The sequence below is a fragment of the Siniperca chuatsi genome, linkage group LG5, assembly GCF_020085105.1.
Source record: "Siniperca chuatsi isolate FFG_IHB_CAS linkage group LG5, ASM2008510v1, whole genome shotgun sequence".
Lineage (NCBI taxonomy): Eukaryota > Metazoa > Chordata > Actinopteri > Centrarchiformes > Sinipercidae > Siniperca > Siniperca chuatsi.
The window spans coordinates 24294722-24315186 of NC_058046.1; the positions used below are offsets into that span (position 1 = coordinate 24294722).

Consider the following 20465-nt stretch of genomic DNA (forward strand, 5'->3'; position numbering starts at 1 on the left):
TTAATTTCTCTTCATAGTTCACTCCTAGCTTGATCACTACCTGCATGTGTTTAACTGATAGTGTGTCTTGTAGGACAAAGGGTGAGAATTGTATGACATATCATATTCAGCTAATATGAAGAAAAAAAACGACAAGGTGACAATTAGTGTGTTTACTGGTTTCTTAAATGGCAAAGGTGTAAATTCTGTAAAAGAGAAAAGTCTCAGAAATGACTAAACACAAATCCCTGCTATCTATTCAATAGAAAAAGTGGATGAGAAAACACTCGACTATTGCCCAAAGTCAAAGCAGTAGCAGAGGTCATCTTGAGGATCAATGGCTGTCGCAGCCTTCTGCTGGCAGCAACAAATTCATGGGGGAAAGAAAGATGACTCGCGAGACTCAGGCAGGTGAGACTTCTTAATGTATGACAGCAGCAACAACTCCAACATAATGTGACTGATGCGTATATGCTGCTTATTTATTCTGTGTTAGATCTTCATTCCCTTGACTTTGAAAGCAATGCTGTTTGAAGTGTCACTCCCTAATCAAGTTATAGATAGGAACAAGTTTTAAAATTAATGTGACAACTTGTGGGAGCTGCGAGAGAACTCTTTGTAATCCAAACAGCTGGAATGAATTCACACAAAAGCAGGTCAGTCTTAATATGGATGAAATGTTCAATGTTGAGACTCAATTTAGTATAAAATGACTATAATGTCTTACTAAACAGTGAGTGTAAAGGGATATAACAGTGTGAAAAATAGCCTATAATTACTCAGTGTCTGGGAGTGGATAAATCTTACACTTTAGAGACATAGTCAGGTTCAGGTTAAAACGGTGTCATGGTAGTTGTAGGCAAAGTTTGTGCTGAAAAACAGTCTGACGGTAACAAGGACCGAAAAAATAAACTTGTTTATTAGCCTTACCTTCTTTGGGGCAAAGATATTGTGCTTTAGTCTCTCCACCAGCTCAGGTCCAGCAGTGGCCCAGGTTTGAGAGAACATCTCAGCCTTGTCTGGGTTTAGATGAACTGCCTCCAGCTGTTGCTGCAGAGAGGCCGGCTTTACATTATGATACACTGCCTGCAGAGGAGAGGAGATACGGGGTAAAATAATGACTGTACAATAAAAGCCACCATTAACCATGTTTTACAGGTGTAACAGATCACTCTTTCAGTCCTATTCCTATTTACCTCTAACACTCAACTCTACATTGCTATAATACAACAATTCACAATACAACAGTGACCCCAGCTGGAGAAATGGGCGAACAGTGTGATCCACGCAAAAGTTACAGACACTACGGCAATTTCTATCTTTCTTACTTTCTTTAGAGGGAGACTCTTTCTACTTCTCCACATATTGAGTTATTGAAAATATGCACTTGAGCAAAGTATACAATGTCAACCAGAGATTTGGCCATCTGTGGTAATGTGTCTGTTTTCATGAGCATGGCAGGCAAAGCGATGCACACAATTGTAAACTGTGTCCCCTGTCTCCATAAATTGTCTCTTGAGAGCACCTGCACAGTTACTGTAGATAATAATAATAATAACAACCCCAGGAGGTAAATAAAAAATGGACAGAAATGTCTCTGCTTGCATTGAAACAACATATCTAAGTCAGAGTCATCATATTTCCTCTTTTCCATAAATGGAAATCCTCATACAGAGCCTTTTTATTATTTGGCCTCCTCCATCACATCTAATACCTAAGGTTTACCGCTTAAAAATATTCCTAAAGAACAAAGAGCTCTCATTCAAGAAACTGCAACCTAGGAAAATTAGCATTTCAATCATGTAATAAGCAAAAATCAGGTAAAATCCTTATAATAATGTCAGATGACCACCCCTCACCTGCTCTAGTATAAAGGCGACAGTTTCCAGGACTAGATTGAGAGCCTGTTTATCCAATGAGAGAGCAGCCTGAAGTTTTTGCTCCTCTTCTTCACTGAATGTCCTCTCTCCCTGTGAAGAAAACATACTTTACGGTGTTGATGTAAAAGATCGCCGTTTTCAAGAACTGAAAAATAAATGAAAAGCTACTTTTAAGAATCAAACCTTTGAAAATACAAATATAAAAGAATAGATTGTGTTGGTGTCAGGGGCCGGCATATCAGGAACCATTTAAATTCAGTTTAATCAATGGGGTTAAGGGGGGTTTCACTAGTAAGCGCTCATATGTGTATTCACAGGCAGCATATGATACTCATGATGAAATGCAATTTATCAATACAACTACACAGCAGAGCAGGGTCACTAATGCTGAGACTATCAGTCAATTAATCAATTAGACTATTAACAAAACATTTATCAATAAATGTGGATTATTAATTATTTATTTTGGTCAATAATCAAGTAAAAATATCCAACATTTAGTTCAGCATCAAAAGAGTCTCTATTCTTTGTTTAATGACATTATTATGAAATGAATACAATGGGCTTTTGTAGTAAAGTAAAAAATCTCTTATAATACACAGAACAATAGTAAAAAAAAATGTTAGTTGTAGCTTTGCAAACCAATAATACATCACTTTTTAAACTGAGGTAAAGTGCCTTAGATAAAATTTAAAAAAGCAAATGCTGTTAAAACAGTGCAACACAGCAAGTGACATAGCAATGACAAAGGTAATTTAAAATGTAATTAAAACATTGAACCAAAATTAAAAATGAACATTACAAAATATATTAACATGTATTTTGAGAAGAAACAAATTCCTAATAAGATAACATAAAATACAATTTGCCCAATGTGAATAGACTTCCACAGAAGACATTTTGTCTTGTCAGAGCAGCAAAAGCACAGGTTAAACTGATAAAATTAACAATAGCTCCATTCTAATTAAGTGTAGCAGGAAGCAATGTCAGTCATGCAAAACTGTCATTATTAATTTTATTAGTTATATCCGTGTTTCTCCTGCTGTGACATGTCAAAATGTCTATTACATTATAAATTATTTTTAAACAAAATGGTGAATTACTTTCTCAATGTAAGGCAAAAAATAAAACTAAACAAAAGCTTCTGACAGCCAGCTAAATCTTGTGAAAAACCAGAATGATCGACAGGGCCAGGCATGTGTGTGCATTCATTAGAGCCAAGTCTGACTGATGTTCCAGTAAGTCATTATGCATGCGCTGCTTTCTCTGGCACCACAGCTTTGCTGCAAAAGCCTCAAAAGCCTCTTGTCTTTGGCACGGATAACACTGTACAGTCTCTGTACCTTCAGATGAAGCTTTTGTATGATGCGGGAGATCAGCCTGGAGAACTTGTTCACATCAATCGCGTTGATGAAAGTCACCGCTTCTTTTATGCTGTTTAGAAAGAAGAGTTGTGAGTGTTAATGACAGTGGTGTAGAAAGTTTACTGCCCAAGTATGATGTTATACATGAAAGGCATTTCACTCTGGCTGTCGGTGAAATTCAAAGTTACCTCTATACATTGGAAACAAACACACATAAACTATAAATACATAGCAGTGACAACATACAGAATCAGCAGACAGTAGTGTTTTCTTTCCATTGCAGTAATAAGAGCATCAGTACAAGTGCGGAGAGTGCACAGCAGTCTAAAATTAGGTTGTGTGTAGCTAAATTTGAGTATAAAGACTATTACGCACACACAGACATACTGAAGTAAATATGCTGTATACACAACAATTTCTCTAGCTGTCCATATGTGCATTTTAAACTAATATACTCCATCAAAAGGAAACATTCAAAATTTTACTCAAGTCAAGTAGTAGTACTACAGACACTTAAGTACTACTGTATTTAAAATGACCAGTTCTGAAGAATGGTGGATTTTAGGCCTCAGTATCCTATATAAAAACTGGTTTTACACTGGAGACTTTTGTATGTGAGTATGTACAGTATATATATTTTCTCTCTATCTTCCTTTTTTGTGCAATGATATACTGACTTGTGATCCTAAACTTATTTCCTTGTAATATATTTCCGTCAATAAAAAATGAAAATAAAACTACTACTACTACTTCAGTCACAGTAAAAACATAGTAGCACTACAAATAATTAGGAAGTACTACACATAAAAGTACCCATTCAGAAGAATTGTGACTTTAAGCCCCAGTTTGTGATTCTTACATAGTAATTGTTTGTACATTTGACTTGTTCATTCAAATGTACAAACTCTACATTAGAGTCACACGGCATGCGTTTTATTATATTATAGGTTATTTGATTGTCCTATACTGCAGCCTAGTTTGAACCTAAAACAATGCATCATAGCTACAGTATTTTGAAAGTGAATCATAAATATAAAACCTTTTTCTGCAAAGTAACTTCTGAACTTGAACTTGAAATACACCCTTTTGAGATTTTACTTTATTTACATTTCCCTCTGAAATGTTGTGAAGTATTGTACCATGTCTTACTCGAAGACAATGCTCAAGTGGACTGCCAATATCTCAAAGTTTGACTACAGTACTAAAGTACAGCTTCTTTACTTTACTCCTATCCACAACAATGCTACCAGATTTCATGTAACTGTTACTGGGTAAATTAGAAGAAATTGGCGGAAAGCAGTTTGTATAAAATATTTCACGTCCCACAAAAGAGCAAGAAAACCTGATAAAGACACCGTTTACCGATGACAGCAGTAATATAAGTCATCCCCAAGCTAGTGTAACGTGTGTGCTAATATCCATTTATGCATCAAATCACAATATAAATAACTTTCAGGATGCCTTCGTGTCTCGTAATTAGGCTACACGAGCTTAACGTTAGCTACTGGAAGGAGTCTTTGTCTTCGATTTTAAAAACAAAAAAGCTTCCCACCTTTGTGTTTCTTTTATAATAGAAGTCATTGTTGTATGTTGCTTTCTGCAAACGAAAAATGAAGAGTTGAAAAGTGTCAAAGCAGCAGCAGCAGCAGCAGCATTCTCACACTGTTGTCATTCCTTCTTCCTGTTGTCACGAGACGATTCACGTGACAGTCAAAGCTGCGCAACAATGCGCAGTGAAGTACAGGATAGAGAAAAATGAATCACTGAAAGAATTAAAAAAGAAAGTGTGTCACTGATGTATTCAAACGCAACAGTGTCAACAATAATTTTACCTTACAGCAACTGTGACCGCACAATGGAGTTGGTTGGAGCGTAGTTTGCGTAAAAGCTGCGCACTATGAAAGTGTCTACTACAAGAATCACTACGGAATAAGCAATGAACAAACAGAGCCGGCAATAAATGCGCAACAGCAGAAGCATCATTTTACAGCCATGATTTTAAAAAGTATTAAAATTCACCTTATAATCTTACCGGTACCACTATTTGATAAAGCACAATTTATAAAGGGCTTATAAGTTATAACTAATGCTTTTGTTGTGGTTCATAAATGATTTATTAATGCCTCAAAGGCAGTGATGGAAGAAGTACTAAGTAAAAGTACCAATACAACAATGTAAAAATACAGCATTCAAAGTCCTACTTAAGTAAAAGTACATAAGTATTACTCTTAGTATCAAACTAAAAGTATTTGTTCCTCAGTAAAATGTCCCCTGTGACATTATTAGATTGTTAATACTGAGGCATCAATGTGTAAGTTGCATTTTATTGTTGTCAAGGTGAAGCTAGTTTCAAGTATTTTATATACAGTTAGCTAGTTTAGTCCAGTGGTTCCCAACCTAGGGGTCTGGCCCCTCCAAAGGGTTACAAGATAAATCTGAGGGGTCATGAGATGATTATTGGCGCAGGAAAGAAAGAAAAACAAAGTTCTGATACACATGTGTATTAGTGTTTCTGATTTGCTCTCATCTTTGCCTAAAATATTGGATATTTATTTCCTCTATGTGCCTGAAACAGTTATTGAAATAAACAAGTCATAGACATCTTAAACATGACAAGGAAATACAGCTAGAGGGGTTGGGAGCCATTAATTTAATCTTTAATTAATTGTATTTTACAAATGTAAAATCTGAATCTGAAATGTAACCAGTAACTATAGCTGTCAAATAAATGCAGTGGAGTAAAAAGTACAATAATTTCCTTTGAAATGTAGTGGAGTAAAAATTGGAAGTAGCATAAAATGCAAATACTCGAGTACAAGTACCTCAAAAGTTTACTTCAGTACAGTACTTGAGTAAATGTACTTAGTTACTTTCCACCACTGCTCATAGGTCAGGGAAGCCATTAATAAGAACAGCATCTGGGTTGCCAGGTTATTACAAATTCCCAATGGCAGGTGTTTCTTTTTGGTTATAATGCAGTTCTAAATGTTGGTAATCCAATAATAAATGCTCTTTGGTTTCTCACTTTCTAATAAGCCATCTGCAGTCATCTATAACAGGTAAATCAGGTATGCAACTGTTTATAAGGTGTTAACATATGGATCATCTGCAGCACTTTTCTAGAAATAATTTTTCAAATGATCTAACCAGTCAAAGAGTTTCACAACCCAAGATTTGTTCTTATTAACGGCTCATAAATGATCTATAAAGCATTAGTAAATGATTTATTAACCATTAATATAGTCATCAGCTACATCTTATAAACTTTTTATAAAGCCCCCCTTTAGAAAGTGGTACAAGTTACTAATAATATGTTTCCCTACATGGTCCTCACCCATAGTGACCTACCTGCCACATGCAGTACTGTTACTTATAAGTGGAACATATCCTGCACCGGAGTACAATATGATAACTGTACTGTGTCAAACACATATTGACAATATTAGCTAATAGTAATTATGAAATACGACAAACACACAGGTTGAGTTTCGACAGTTTATTACGTTGAAAAAGAAGAAAAGAAAGTCATGCACAGATTAAAATTAAGAGAAATATGATAAGACATGATAAATCATTTAAAAATATTCTGCATACAAATAAGAAAAGAAAAAAATAATTTCAGCATATATATCTACATATATATATATAGATATATATCCATATTTCTGTCACAGCATTTTCTGTAATATAATAATATTCTTTACTGTTTGCCTGATTTGTAATGTATGACTTTCAATACTGTAGTAGATCTGTTTCAATTTGGTATTCAAAATATTTTCATGCTCTTTCCTCCATTGATTGATTTCTCTAGTCTGGAATAACCAACAACTTCCCTACCAGCCACGCTTTCTCTTTTAAGTAAACACTTGAGTCAGTGAAATCATTTCAGGTACAAACAGACACAGATCTGTACTGTAGCAGCTAAACGTCAAGGGCCAAACCCCAACGAGGCAGAAGGAATGTACCACTTATAAATAAATACTTCATTTTTCCTTTCAACAGAAAAAACAAAACACGTAAAACATTATTTTCTTTAATAGGAAAAACAAAAAGATAACACCAGAACAAGGAGTGTCAAATCACAGAGTACCTTCAAGATGTATAGTTTTGATAAAAGTTAGTAATTTGAGGTTTTGGTAAACAGATTGCATCACGGTAAACATTGGCCGACATCTGCAGGTTCAGGATCTCGCTGCCACTATTTGAAGGAGGGTAAATTTGGCACTTTTATGCTGATGTCACCAATGTTGATGTTTTTGGGCATTTCCGGGAGGTTCATGTTCTTTACAGCTGATACGGCACGAGCAGGTGCTCCTGCAATACCGGCCTATACACACACACACACACACACACACACACACACACAAACAAAACACACACATGGAGGGTTGATAAGATACAAATCAGTAAATCAAAAACCATGCTGTCCACAACAACACACTTAACAACGAACATTGGACACACACACACAGTGCTAAACAGTACTAGACAAAAAACTGCTGACAAAATGCAAAAGCACTTAAAGCTACTAGGACAGACAACATGTGCAAATGTACATTCAGATGCCTTCATAGCTTCATATGCACATGCATTATTTGGTTCTATAATGATTTACACCACAACCAGAGCCAATTATGAATCAACTGTGAGGACATACTGTACTAGACCATTCACTAATTTTGATGTACTGAGCAGTACTGGACATTCATCAAATGGACAAAAGGCAGCATTGCTTGGAAAGTGAACCCACCGGACTCTTGAGGACCGATAAGGGTAAAAATGCAAGGAGAGAATTGGGTAAAGCAGAAAAAATGGATTTGGATATGAAGACGGAAATGATGTTTGGATAGATGGGTATGTATAGAATGTGTGCATCAAATTTAAAAACAACATAATATACTGTAAGCTTTAGCCATAGTAATACAGGTGATACTGTACTTCTAGTGGGTTGAATTACTTGTGGACAGACTACACATGACTGTAGCTAACATTTTTCTAAATACATACTTGTGAATAGAGGAACACGAATATTGTTCCATTTACATGACTATAGTGTTAACTACTGATGACATGAGGTGGTTGTAAGCCTAGTATTGCTAAACTACAATGGTAGATCTATTCTCAGGGACAGAGGAGGCACTTCACTCACATTCAAGACAATGAATCTCAATGTGAAACTGTATAAGAGCAAAATAGAGTTTTTAAGGAAGGAATCAAGGTAGATTAGCTTTTTTGGAACAATAAAACACATCTGTGGAAAGTGAATGATGTGATGTTTTAGTCTCAAGTGTGAGCAGACATTTGAGAATCATTGCGGATAGAGATCCCCCCCACTGAATCTTAAGCAGAAAGACCCAAAAATGACCAAATTACTTAAAACACAGAGAGTTGTGTGTTCATTGCCAATGTTAGGAACACATTCAAATGAGTGGCCTCGTAAATCATTTAGTGATATGACATACATAAAGTATGCTTGGAATGTAGATTTATCCACATTACTTATTTTCACAAGGTTATTTCAATGGACCGTTTGTCTTATGGGCATTCCTCCCTCTGCCAAGACTCAAGGAGACTTGTGTTGGATGGAAAGATGACCGTGGCGTTAACTGAGAGGAATGCTGATCCAGCACATGGGCTCCGTATTAAGCAGTCAGACTCAAGATATTTCTTTCCTCACAATGGGTAGCCTAAAGACCTACTGTGCAAGTCCACAATAGTGGGTTTTTAATCAAATGCTGGGTGACTAATATGTACAGAAATAGTTACACCAGCTGTGTAGGACTAACACAAGACAATGGTTTGGTTCTCTGGTCTATGTAAGTCAGAGATCCTTATTAAAGGCTGGAGCAGTACCCAATCACTTGTCGGTAAGGGGTATCAATGCAAAAGAAAAACAAGATAAAAAGTCTACAGTAGAAGGTTTTTATTGTCGGATTCAGACGGTTTAGAGGGTGAGACCTTAAAGGAATAGGTCTTCATTTTGGGTACTACGCTAATTTGCTTTTTTGCGGAGAGTTAGATGAGAAACTTGATACCACTCTCATGTCTGTATGGTAAATATGTAGGTACAGCTAGCAGAGGCTCATCTTAGCTTAGCACAAAGACCGGAAAAGGGGTGAAATAGCTAGCCTTGCTGTGTTCAAAAATGAAAAGAAAAATCCACCTATTAGCACCTCTAAAGCTCACAAATTAACAGATTACATCTCACTGTTCAACGTGTGCAAAAAGAGTTAAAACAACAATTTGCCATTTTAACAGGGGTTGTGTGTCATTGAACTTCTTTGCCAGGACCAGTAACTTCCTGTCTCCATTGGTTGCCTGGCAACTGGTCCCGGCAAAACAAATAGTCCGGTACATAACCCCCTGAAAACAAAAAGTTGTACTTTTTAAACTTCAATTTTTGTAGGTGATGAAAAAAACGATATATAAAATGTTAATAAGTGAGCTTTAGACATGCTGGAAGGCAGATTTTATTACTTTTAGACTGAGCCAGGCTAGCTGTTTCCTCCAGTTTCCACTCTTTATGCTAAGCTAAGCTAACCAGCTGCTAGCTCTAGCTACAGATCGACCATACAGATATGAGAGTGGTGTTGATCCTCTCATCTGATTCAGCAAGAAAGCGAATGAGTGTATTTCCCAAAATATCAAACTATTCCTTTAATACACTGTACCATTTTAGGCCAGAGAAGTTTTGATAGTGTCACAGTCACATGTGATTATCACACAAAGAGACAAATCTTATAAAATAATGAACACATTTGCTAAAAATGTGTTTTGAAGCAGTGTTAGAGAACTCAGAACATAATAAAGAAAATGGCCTTTCAAGATAGTTGTAGAAACGTCTAAAACAAGAGATACAAAGAGTTCTGTAGCCTCTCTAGCCTGTTAGATTTACACTTCTTTAAACTACAGCAGGTGGACAATATAATAGGTACACCTGACGATACATATAATGCACCACCACAAACTACAGCTTGAACAACCACCTCTCTGACAGCCTGAACAGAAGTTCACCATTTCAAACTTACTACTACAAAGAGTATTTATTTATCTACTGTAATAGATTGCATTATACTGTCAGCTGTTTCTATTATCTAGTCCACCCCCTGTACATTCACCAAAGTGACCAGAACTATTCAGTTTAAAAGAGGAATGGCAACATTTTTGGGTCTGCCATGAAAGATTCCTACTGTTAGTGAGTGCTATTACATGGAGAGACTCGGGGGGGGGAGTAAACTTCAGTTAAGGTTACAGTACTTGGTTGTAAATTTAGCAGTACCTGTGTCTACCTGTCCTGCCTGGTAGACTGAAAGATAAACGTCTGTAAAGAGAGAGAAGAATGGAAAGAACTAGACAGGGTCAGGAAAAAGAGGAATGAGGAATGTTAAAGCAGATTAAAGTAATTACAGTTTATCTTTACAGAAAAAAAGTGATAGGACCTATCATAGACCACATCTTTAAAGTAAAAAAAATGATCTAAAGTTTCTCCCACAATTTTTTTTATTACAAAAAAATAAAAGACATTAATTGAGAATGTTAGATGAAAAAACAGTAATGCCACTTAATCAGTCTTTTTCAGTTTGGAAGGAGAACAGCTCATTCCTTGTTCCCCAGAGACTGCCCTATAAATGGACAATGTCATTTTCAATTAGCATCAGTGTGAAAAACACACTGCGGTCTAGGGTAGGTCCAAGAGGGAAAGACAGAGCAGCTCTGATGATTGTAGAACAGTAAAAGACTCTGCTTACAGAACATCAATCAAAAAAAAAAAGATTCTGTCTTGTTAAAAGCACACAATGCAGCTCAGATTATTAGAAAAAGTGTACTTTGTTAACACTAAAAGTTTTAAAATTCAAATGTTAGAGCACACAGTTGATGTCAGCCAGTTGAAAACCTGACAATGTAACCCTTCACTTCGTCGTGTAAGCAATAAAATACAACAAATTTGTACAGCTTTGTGACTTTCAAAAGTAAAAAGGACTCCCCAAAAACATTGCCTCAATGTTTAGACATTATTGCAGTGCATTGAAAGTCATTTGAAAACAAAGCCAAATCATTAGCACATTTAAGTTTTAGGACTATCAGAGGCTAAAATCCACATTATGTAAAACAGAAATGATTTCATGAAATTGTCTCTGGCTGTCTGTCTGATTAAAACTTTCCAATAAGTAAATGAACGTTTATCTGCTAGCAGAAGCTGTATGGAAAGCAAAGCAATGTCCTTGCAGAGAGCAAATATCTAAGCGAGGACACCGGCTTATAGATGTTACAAAACACACTGGAAAGCATTTACTCCTACGTGGACAGCGTTTAAAATTCACATTCTCCTCTAGAATAATGAGAACGTAGCAACACAGCCTACAACCAGCCTGTTTTCATGAATATACGTCAAAACTACATGATTGAATATAAGATGGTGATTGAGCAATTCAATGGTCACAGATACTGCAGATGCACTTGACAATGGTGCAGTTACATGTAAGTCTCCATAATGACAAAAGTGATGACTATGACACTGTATTTTATACTGAGGGATACGGGAGGATATGTTAAGTCTTGACCTGTGTTGAGAGCAGTGCAGCAGCGAGAGGAGAACCCGAAAAAAGAGCACAAACACTCAAGAGTAGGTAGGGAGCATCCACAAGGTCACTGGAGAGTAGCATGCAGGGTGCAGCATACACACATGCCTGCATAGTGTATACGATACCTCAGAGAGTATGAGAGAGGTAGAATAAAGTCATACATACAGTGAACGGGCAGGGTCAGGCTTACCTCAGACTTCTCCATCTTGTTCTGGGCATCCACCTGTGTGATGATTTCGTTCATGTTGGTCTCCAGGACCATCCCGCCCATCACCATCTCTGCCAGAATGTTGTGGACCTGAGAAAAATGAGATGTGAAATAAGATGTTTTAATATCATTAAACCAATAGAGTGATTTGCATGTGCTTCAGTAATATCAAAGAACACTGTACAACATAATTATTGGTGGTGTGGTAACCCCAAAAGACTTGGGCCAATCCTGCTGCCAGATCACAATAGCTGAAATCAAAATTGCAGTAATGATTATTTTCAATTTGCGATTAATCTGCAGATTATTTTCAATTGATTTTATAAATTTGATTCGATAAAATGTCAGAAAATAGTGAACAATGCTCACACTTAAAGAAGCTGAAGCAGAGAATGTTCAGCATTTTTACTTGAAAAATTACTAAAATGATGAATCAATTAACAATAGTTGATTGATTTTCTCAGTCAACTAATTGATTAATCAATTAAATGACTAATCGTTTAAGTTTTTAAGAAGTTGCTTGTAACACCAAAAATGTATAGTCATTTGACAACTATGCAAATTGCTCAACTACAAAATATGGGAAGTCACTGAAAATCTGTTACAGCACAAGACAGGTCATCAGATAAGTGTGATGTTATAATGTGAGGCAATAATGGCTCAGGCAGAATATTACAATTGATTTCTGATTTTATAAAAGGCAGATGTAATTTCTAGGATCAAACATTCAAGCAGCAGCATTATAAATATGAAACATCACAAAAGAGGCAAACAGATTCAAACGTATTTCCTACCTTGTCTACATGGAAAATTAAGTCAAGCTCACAGACATTCTCAAAGCATTTGTCCAGCGTTTCCACAAATACCTGAAAACGGAAAGAATTTACATTGATTGTAACATAAAAACAAATCAAGAAAGACACTGAAAGTATATTGCCAAACACAGTAATAGATACTCTGTGGTTTCCCAGGCTTTTACCTGGATTAAGTCTAAAATTCCTAGTTCACTCTCTGAGGAGTCCACACAAAACACAAAGTACAGTGTGGCATAGTGTCTGTAGATCAGCTTGTAGTCTGATCCTCCAATTAACCTGAAACACAGGGGAAAAGGAAACATCACACCGATGCCTGTCCTGACTGAATACATGTTTGCCATTTTGGAAAGTTCATCAGGAGTTTACACACACAGAACGCTGCACTTTACCCTGAGCATGACCTGATATAATTAGCGTGGCGTAAACATGTTATGTCAAAGACAACACAGAGACATCAGGAGAGATACAACAGGATGTAAAGATAGGACGTGCAATATACTAGCATGAGAAGATATGAGGGGTAGTGCTTTTCCAGTGGGTTCGATAAGACCTCAGTGACTGTGTTAACACACCACAATGGCTTGAGCCACAGGAAATGTTGTAACCCAGCCTAATCCTGAGTATTCACCCAAAGGAAACTGTGAATGAAGTGGTTTTTGTGATAGTTTTAAATATTTGGTTGATGTGATACTACAACTATTCTTATCTAAATGCTTAATGCAATACAACGTTTTTATAACCATGTCAGACAATTGAAGGTGACAGAGACTGTTGAGAAGGGAAAAGTGCAAGAGCAAGTGTGAGCAGTGAAAACGACACCTACTTCGCTCCTCATTCATGAATGCTAAATGAACTTCAAACAAACATTGTTACTATTAATTGTCATTCATAAAGCCCTCTGAGCTTTCCTTTATTGTGTGAAATGAATTCCTGTGATGCTGCATCGCAGTAAATTCTCTACTTGAGTAAATTGTCTACTTGAGTATTTACTTCCACAGGGTTCTGAGTTAAAAACCTGCTTCTTTAGCATTTAGACACAGTTGCTTATGCACAATGGGCCTAGCTAATGCACTCACAACTTACATTCCACCTTCTAGGAAATTACAGACGTTCTCATCTCTTTTTGAGACCAAGTGGAAGGTTTCCCTGATGATCTGTTGCTCTGTGTCTTCATTCTGCAGGATGAACAGGGAAACAGAGCTTGTTAAACAAAGAGAAGATGATGAATAATGTGTTGTTTGTGCACTTAATTGCTTCCAGTGAGCCATTTCATTACTTCTAGCTAGAAGACTGGGTTGGCAGCTAAATGAATGGTTCCCCTCAGCTTTCTTTTTCTTGCATATATGTATTGGTTCTGTGTGAAAAGACATGATTTATACACCAACCATTCTCTTTGTCATATTTAAACATCAGTGCCCACAGGCTACAGAGGCAATGATTTCATTGTACAAGCTGAACCAAGGCAGGCTTATCTTATTGTTTGCTAAAGGATGAGATTCTGTTTGAAACCTCAAATATCCTTCGGCACACTTGCAAGCACTCACTAAAAGGCTTTAAGAGTGGGCTCACACTTGAAGATTTCCTGAACTAATAGGGGGCCAAAGTCCCATGGCACAAAACCCAGATTCAAGTTTCTTCATTCAGTTCCTGCATTAGGTTGTTTTAGGGCTTAACAGGCAAACATATTTTAGTTGATAAAAATGAAAATACATACTCAAGATCCAGGAGAAAGCATCCAAAAACATATAGTCTGAGGTTTTTAATCTAACCCTTAAAATCCTCAATCAAAAGACAACGGTGGTTAAAATCTTGTTGCGTGCAGCTCTAACACTGACTCAGCCTCACCAAAGAGTGCTAATGTCCTCTCAGGGTGCATAAAGAGGTCAGTGAGCACAAGGAGAGAAGAGGTAGTCCAGTATGCAGCTGGCTGGAGGACGGAACTGGTCATGTGACTTGTAGTATGGGACTAGCAGGGTTACGGTACTCACGGTTTAATGATACAGTCACAGAGCAACATCTTTTAAACTTCTCGTTGAGATGTTTCTGGTGTTGATGGTTGTGGACCAAATTTGGCCTTCTGAACTTTCCTCTAAATTTGGGCAAAGTAAGAGTAGCAGTAACACCCTTCTTCTGTCTTCCCTGATTTCATTGTGGAAGACATTATATGTGAAATCCAAGGGCATACAGATGGCCTAATGGTTACGACACATACGATACAGCCGCAACATCCCCACTTTGTTACATGTCATGCCCCTCTCTCTCCACTATGTTTCCTGAAAAGAAAAAGTCCACTAACTATCATACAACGTTTGCTAAAGCTGTAGAACCAGAATCTCAAGACTGCTACACACAAAATGCCTTGTTACAGCATGGACACCCAGCTGCTCTTCTTCCAAAACTTCTCATTGATGGTAAGTGAATTTACATGGTGTGAATTTATGCATGTATGTATCTCACTCTCCTCTCCCCAACACGTCACCCTTAGATCAAACAGATGCTTTGACTTTGCGCCTGAGCCTGCAGACCGGCTCTAACTAATAGGACAACACCTCTTTAGCTCTGCCGCTCTCCCTCTCAACACAACATATTACACACACACACACGAGACTCACAAAACACACATCATGTTTCACTATCGTATATTTTGTCTGCACAGCCCCTAACACAAGCCTTCATCTATAAACACCAAACTAAGGCCCAGTCTGAACAACACACTACCTTAAAAAAGCTGAATGCTAAAGACAGTTTTCACAGCTAGCAGGATGTGTGAAATATAATACCCTTCCAGTCAGTAAGTCGACACCTCGGCTTTTAATATAACAGATGGTGTCTACATAGCCTTCTTATAATCCAATCCATTTTAATTCATCCTCCTGAAATACAAATACATCCATGTCCATCTCAATAAAGAGATACTGGAACATGTTAAATGAAGCAACACTGTGTTTTTAAGTACAGACAGTAGGCCCGTAACTAACTTTTCGTACGTTTTGTCTATAAAATCTCAATAAATTGTGGGAAATTCCCATCACTTTTTCCTAAAGGTGACATCTTTAAATGCCTTGTTTTACCCGACCTACTGTCCAAACTATTTGCCAATAATCAATTTATCATTTGAGCGATTTATCAAGCAAAAATGCCAAACATTTGCTGGCTCCGGCTTCTCATGTGTGAAGATTTGCTGCTTTTCTTTGTCTTATATTTTTGTGTTTTGTATTGATGGTGGGAAACAACCAGCAAATTTATTTTATTGTACAGGTTTTGAGAAAATTTAAAGGGAAAATCACCTTTGACAATCTCCTCATATTTGAACTCTCATAAAAACCTTTCTTTAAAGAGGTTTGCTGACAGATTCAATAGAGTCCTGTTCAGAATGACCCTGACTATGATCATGATGACATTTTATGTTCTTTTACTTTACAGTTTTTGAGAAGCTGGTGCCTGCAAATGACTCAATTAACTGATTATGAATATAGTTGCCACTTAATTTCCTGTCAAGCAACTAATCAGTTCATCAACTAGTTTCAGCTCTGCTCAGAATTAATTCAGTTGCTTGGTTGGGGCACCTTGTTATTGTAGCACCAATATTAAAAAAGGGGCAGGCAACCAACCTTGAGATATAAATCCACTTATGAAAACAAGCCAACGCAGCTTGTCCAGCAAAGGATATTACATAACCTGTCATTTGCTACCTGCATGGAGCTTATTCGTGGAGTTTGCTGACAGAGCAGGTGGGTACGTTAGAGACAAGAAAGCTGAATTGAACCAGTAGTCGTGAAAGGTTAGGAGGAGTGAGCACGAGTCACTCACAAGGGCGTTATTAAAGTCATGTGACACAAACAGCGTGAACTTCACTGTGTTCACCACAACACAGCTGGATTCAATAAAAAACTGGGCACAATCCTGCTCAAACAGGCTCGGCAGGAATGCGATAGCCTCTCTTCGGCTTGCACACGTTTAATTATTCATATTTTTTTTTTGAAAGGACAGCGTGGCTTCAGACTGACATCTTATACACCAGGATCAGTTTGAAACAACGGCACATCACTGGGCGGCTGTAGGAGTACACACACACACACCTACCTTCCCATTCAAACAGTTTGCAACAATATGATATGTATGCAGTCTAAATAAAAAGCTACGTCTGCCTTGGTTTGCATTTACTGCATATGGAAACGGTGTGTTATAAGCCATAGTTTGAGATTATTAATTCACTTTCTTTTTATCTTGGCCTATCAATCATGCAAACAAACCTTTATGAAGAATAAAATATGTTAAAAAAAATATTAATAATAACAACAACAAAATCTCATGTTACTCACATAATGCTCGTAGAATTTAGAAAGCCTTGGTTTCCCATGGTTGTTGAATATTAAAATGGCTTTTATCATGATTGTAGCTGAGCGGAGGGAGGCGGGGAAACAGAAAGGGATCAGCCTGTTAAAGACTGTTGTCCGTCAACTCCCGTGAACCCAGATCAGACCGGGATTCAGGGCTAAATCCCGTCTCGATGTCAGGTTAATACGGGATAGCTTCGAGGCCACACGCTGCTACTCCTCCATCGTCTCTTTACGGAAATATTCCACGTCAAAAGGACCAGTCATGCTCTCCTCCTCCTTCTGCTACAGCGGCCGCGATGGTCCAAACCTCTGCCGTGTGTCGCCGCAAGCCACAGGGTGATGCTCGGATCATCCATGCGGTGGCGTGAGACCGCAACATATTTTGCTTATAAAGGACAGTGGTGGAGGAAGTATTTAGATCCTTTACTTAATGAAAATACTAATATCACACTGTAAAAAATACTCTGAACGTCCTGCACTGTACGTGTAAGTAAAAGTATGTAAGTATAATCAGGGAAATGTAGCCAACTTAAGTATTAAAAGTAAAAGTACTCAATGCAGTAAAATGACCCCAGTGACTGCTGTACTATTATATATATTACATCATTAGATTATAATTATTCATGCATTAATGTAAAAGCAGGATGTTGCTGTTGTAGTTGGTTGAGGTGGAGCTCATTTTCAACTCTTTTACATAAGGCTGCAGCTAATGATTATTTTGGATTAATCTTCTTCTTTTCCTTTCGGCTGTTTCCTTTCAGGGGTCGCCACAGCGAATCATGTGCCTCCATCTAACCCTGTCCTCTGCATCCTCTTCACTCACACCAATTAACTTCATGTCCTCTCTCACTACATCCATAAATCTCCTCTTTGGTCTTCCTCTAGACCTCCTGCCTGGCAGCTCCAACCTCAGCATCCTTCTACCAATATATTCACAGTCTCTCCTCTGAACATGTCCAAACCACCTCAATCTGGCCTCTCTGACTTTATCTCTGAAACATCTAACACGAGCTGTCCCTCTGATGTACTCATTCCTGATCCTGTCCGTCCTCGTCACTCCCAAAGAGAACCTCAACATCTTAAGCTCTGCTACCTCCAGCTCTGCCTCTTGTCTTTTCTTCAGTGCCACTGTCTCTAAGCTGTGCAACATCGCTGGTCTCACCACCGTCTTGAACACCTTTCCTTTCATTCTTGCTGATACTCTTTTATCACACAACACACCAAACCGACACTTTTCTCCACCCGTTCCAACCTGCTCGCACTCGCCTCTTCACCTCTTTTCCACAGTCTCCGTTGATCTGAACCGTTGACCCTAAGTACTTAAAGTCCTGCACCTTCTTCACCTCTGCTCCCTGTAACCTCACCGTTCCACCTGGGTCCCTCTCATTGACACACATGTATTCTGTCTTACTGCGGCTAAGCTTCATTCCTCTGTTTTCCAGAGCAGACCTCCATCTCTCTAGATTTTCCTCCACCTGCTCCCTGCTCTCACTACAAATCACAGTGTCATCCGCAAACATCATAGTCCATGGAGATTCCTGTCTAACCTCATCTGTCAGCCTGTCCATCACCAGAGCAAACAACAAGGGGCTCAGAGCCGATCCTTGATGCATTATTTTGGATTAATCTGCTGATTATTTTCTCCATTCATCGATTGATTATTTGGCTTGTAAAACTTCAGAAAATAGTGAGAAATGCCGTCAGAGTCACCAAGTGACACCTTCACAACGCTTGTTTTGTCCAACCAATAGTACAAAAATCAAAATGTGTATGTTTTGTGTGCAAAAATATTCATTTGTAAAGTAAGTAAAGCTGTTGGATAAATGTAGTGGAGCAAAAGTGCAGTATTTCCCTCTGAATTGTTGTGGAGTAGAAGTAGAAAGTGGCACGAAAAGAAAAGACTCACGTATACAAGTACCTCAAATTTGTACATACAGGTATACAGTAAATGTACAGTTACATAGATATTATATTACGCTGCAACTATGTTAAGCTATGTCTCCATTTCTTATGTTTTGACCAAGATTTTGTGTTTTATTTAGATACTGATTTATTCATTTTGTCCTTTTTTCTGTTTTGTTGATTGGGTCTTGCAGACATGATTAATGCTACAAGATTCATTTTAGTTATTTATTTTATTTTTATTTTGCTTGATTTATATTCTTGTGTACTTGTTTATTTATGGATATTGTTTCCTTGCTGTTGTTTTAATTTTGTTCTTTGTCTCGGATCTTTATACTGTTAGTGATTGATAGGAGTGCACTTGTTGTTCCTACAAGAAAATGTATCATACAGTCAAATAAAGTTCTTGGGGAATAACTAATAGTAACTAATAATAGTAAATTCACGACAGATTAGATATTAAGGTGACTTTTGCACCACAGCAACAATAAATCTTTTAAGACACATCTTAAGACTCTTAACACCTTTTTAATCTTGCTTCATCTGTATCCTGTCTTTTAGTGAAAAAGTGAAAGTTTCATTTTTATTTAAAATGTCACTCTTATTTTATCCTTTTTCATTTCATCTTATGATCTGTTTGCCACCTTTTAATTTCTTTGTTTAAAGGAGTAACTTAACACTAAATTGTGTTTATTACACCAGAAGTTGTTTCCAGAGAAAATCCAGTAATTCTAATGTTTTTATACAGTTTGATGTAAACACTTTGAGCATTGTATATATGAAACATGATAAATAATAAGAAGAAGAATAATAATAGTCAAATACTGCAGAATATAGGAATAGGTAGACAAAAATGTGCATTCACAATAAACACATAGTAGCTCTAGAATTGTACTTAATAATATATTTAAAAAAATAATAACTAAAATTATAAAATACAATTAACAAAACATCAATTGTTCTTTACAATGTCTTCCAGAGGAGCGGCAGTTTTTCATGCTTTTTTTCTTACAGATATAGTTTAGAGACGCATACAGATTTTCTCATAAATTGAAGTTGGGGCACTATATGTTGTTCTTGATTTATAGATATGATATTTCCCCAAAAGACAAATAAGTTTTAGACAGTCAATAACTGTTTTGTTATTGGTATGAGCAGATAAAAACAAAACCAGAAAAATTCAGTCAGAAAAATTAATTAGTTCACTAAAAAAGTAACAAAGAATCTGTAAATCTTTCTGAAAAGATTTACAAAACCAACAAACTAGTTTAGATGTAATTTTCCATTAAGCTGGTTGATATAGATTACTGTCCAAAAGGAGCATCAGTTTAATGTCCCATGTCACTGGTACTTGCTGGGTAAAGTCAGTTTAAGTTTCAGCCACAAGGTGGAGCA

General features: G+C 37.1%; 2 protein-coding genes across 4 annotated transcripts in view; both read right to left on the bottom strand.

Moving 5' to 3' along the window:
• Positions 1–4933, bottom strand: part of commd10 (COMM domain containing 10) — a 58312-nt gene extending 53379 nt beyond the window's left edge. For both annotated transcript variants that reach the window (XM_044197905.1, XM_044197906.1), the window contains exons 1-4: positions 4776–4933; positions 3203–3293; positions 1839–1949; positions 910–1065 (exon numbers count right to left, since the gene is read on the bottom strand). In XM_044197905.1, coding sequence (XP_044053840.1) covers positions 910–1065; positions 1839–1949; positions 3203–3293; positions 4776–4804 — 387 coding nt within the window. In that variant the 5' untranslated portion in view covers positions 4805–4933. The remainder of the gene's footprint in view (positions 1–909; positions 1066–1838; positions 1950–3202; positions 3294–4775) is intronic.
• Positions 4934–6704: 1771 nt separating this feature from the next.
• LOC122876931 (AP-3 complex subunit sigma-1) lies at positions 6705–17530 on the bottom strand. Of its 2 annotated transcripts, XM_044197909.1 has the most exons (7): positions 17151–17530; positions 13912–14003; positions 12993–13104; positions 12808–12879; positions 11996–12103; positions 10503–10544; positions 7483–7550 (listed from the first exon to the last, which is right to left on the bottom strand). In XM_044197909.1, exons 1-6 carry the CDS (start codon positions 17217–17219, stop codon positions 10509–10511), a joined length of 489 nt encoding a protein of 162 aa, XP_044053844.1. In that variant the 5' UTR covers positions 17220–17530; the 3' UTR covers positions 7483–7550; positions 10503–10508. The 2 variants fall into 2 exon arrangements, with proteins under 2 accessions (XP_044053842.1, XP_044053844.1); XM_044197907.1 differs by lacking the exon at positions 10503–10544 and having other exon boundaries at positions 6705–7550; positions 17151–17525.
• Positions 17531–20465: the final 2935 nt, after the last annotated feature.

Excerpts from the sequence above, each read along its gene's own strand:
- LOC122876931 (XM_044197907.1), bottom strand. The coding sequence starts at position 17,219 with ATGATAAAAGCCATTTTAATATTCAACAACCATGGGAAACCAAGGCTT. Across the intron at positions 14,004-17,150 it reads CTAAATTCTACGAGCATTAT|AATGAAGACACAGAGCAACA; the intron begins GTGAGTAACATG and ends TTCATCCTGCAG. Across the intron at positions 7,551-11,995 it reads ACAAGATGGAGAAGTCTGAG|GCCGGTATTGCAGGAGCACC; the intron begins GTAAGCCTGACC and ends GTGTGTGTATAG.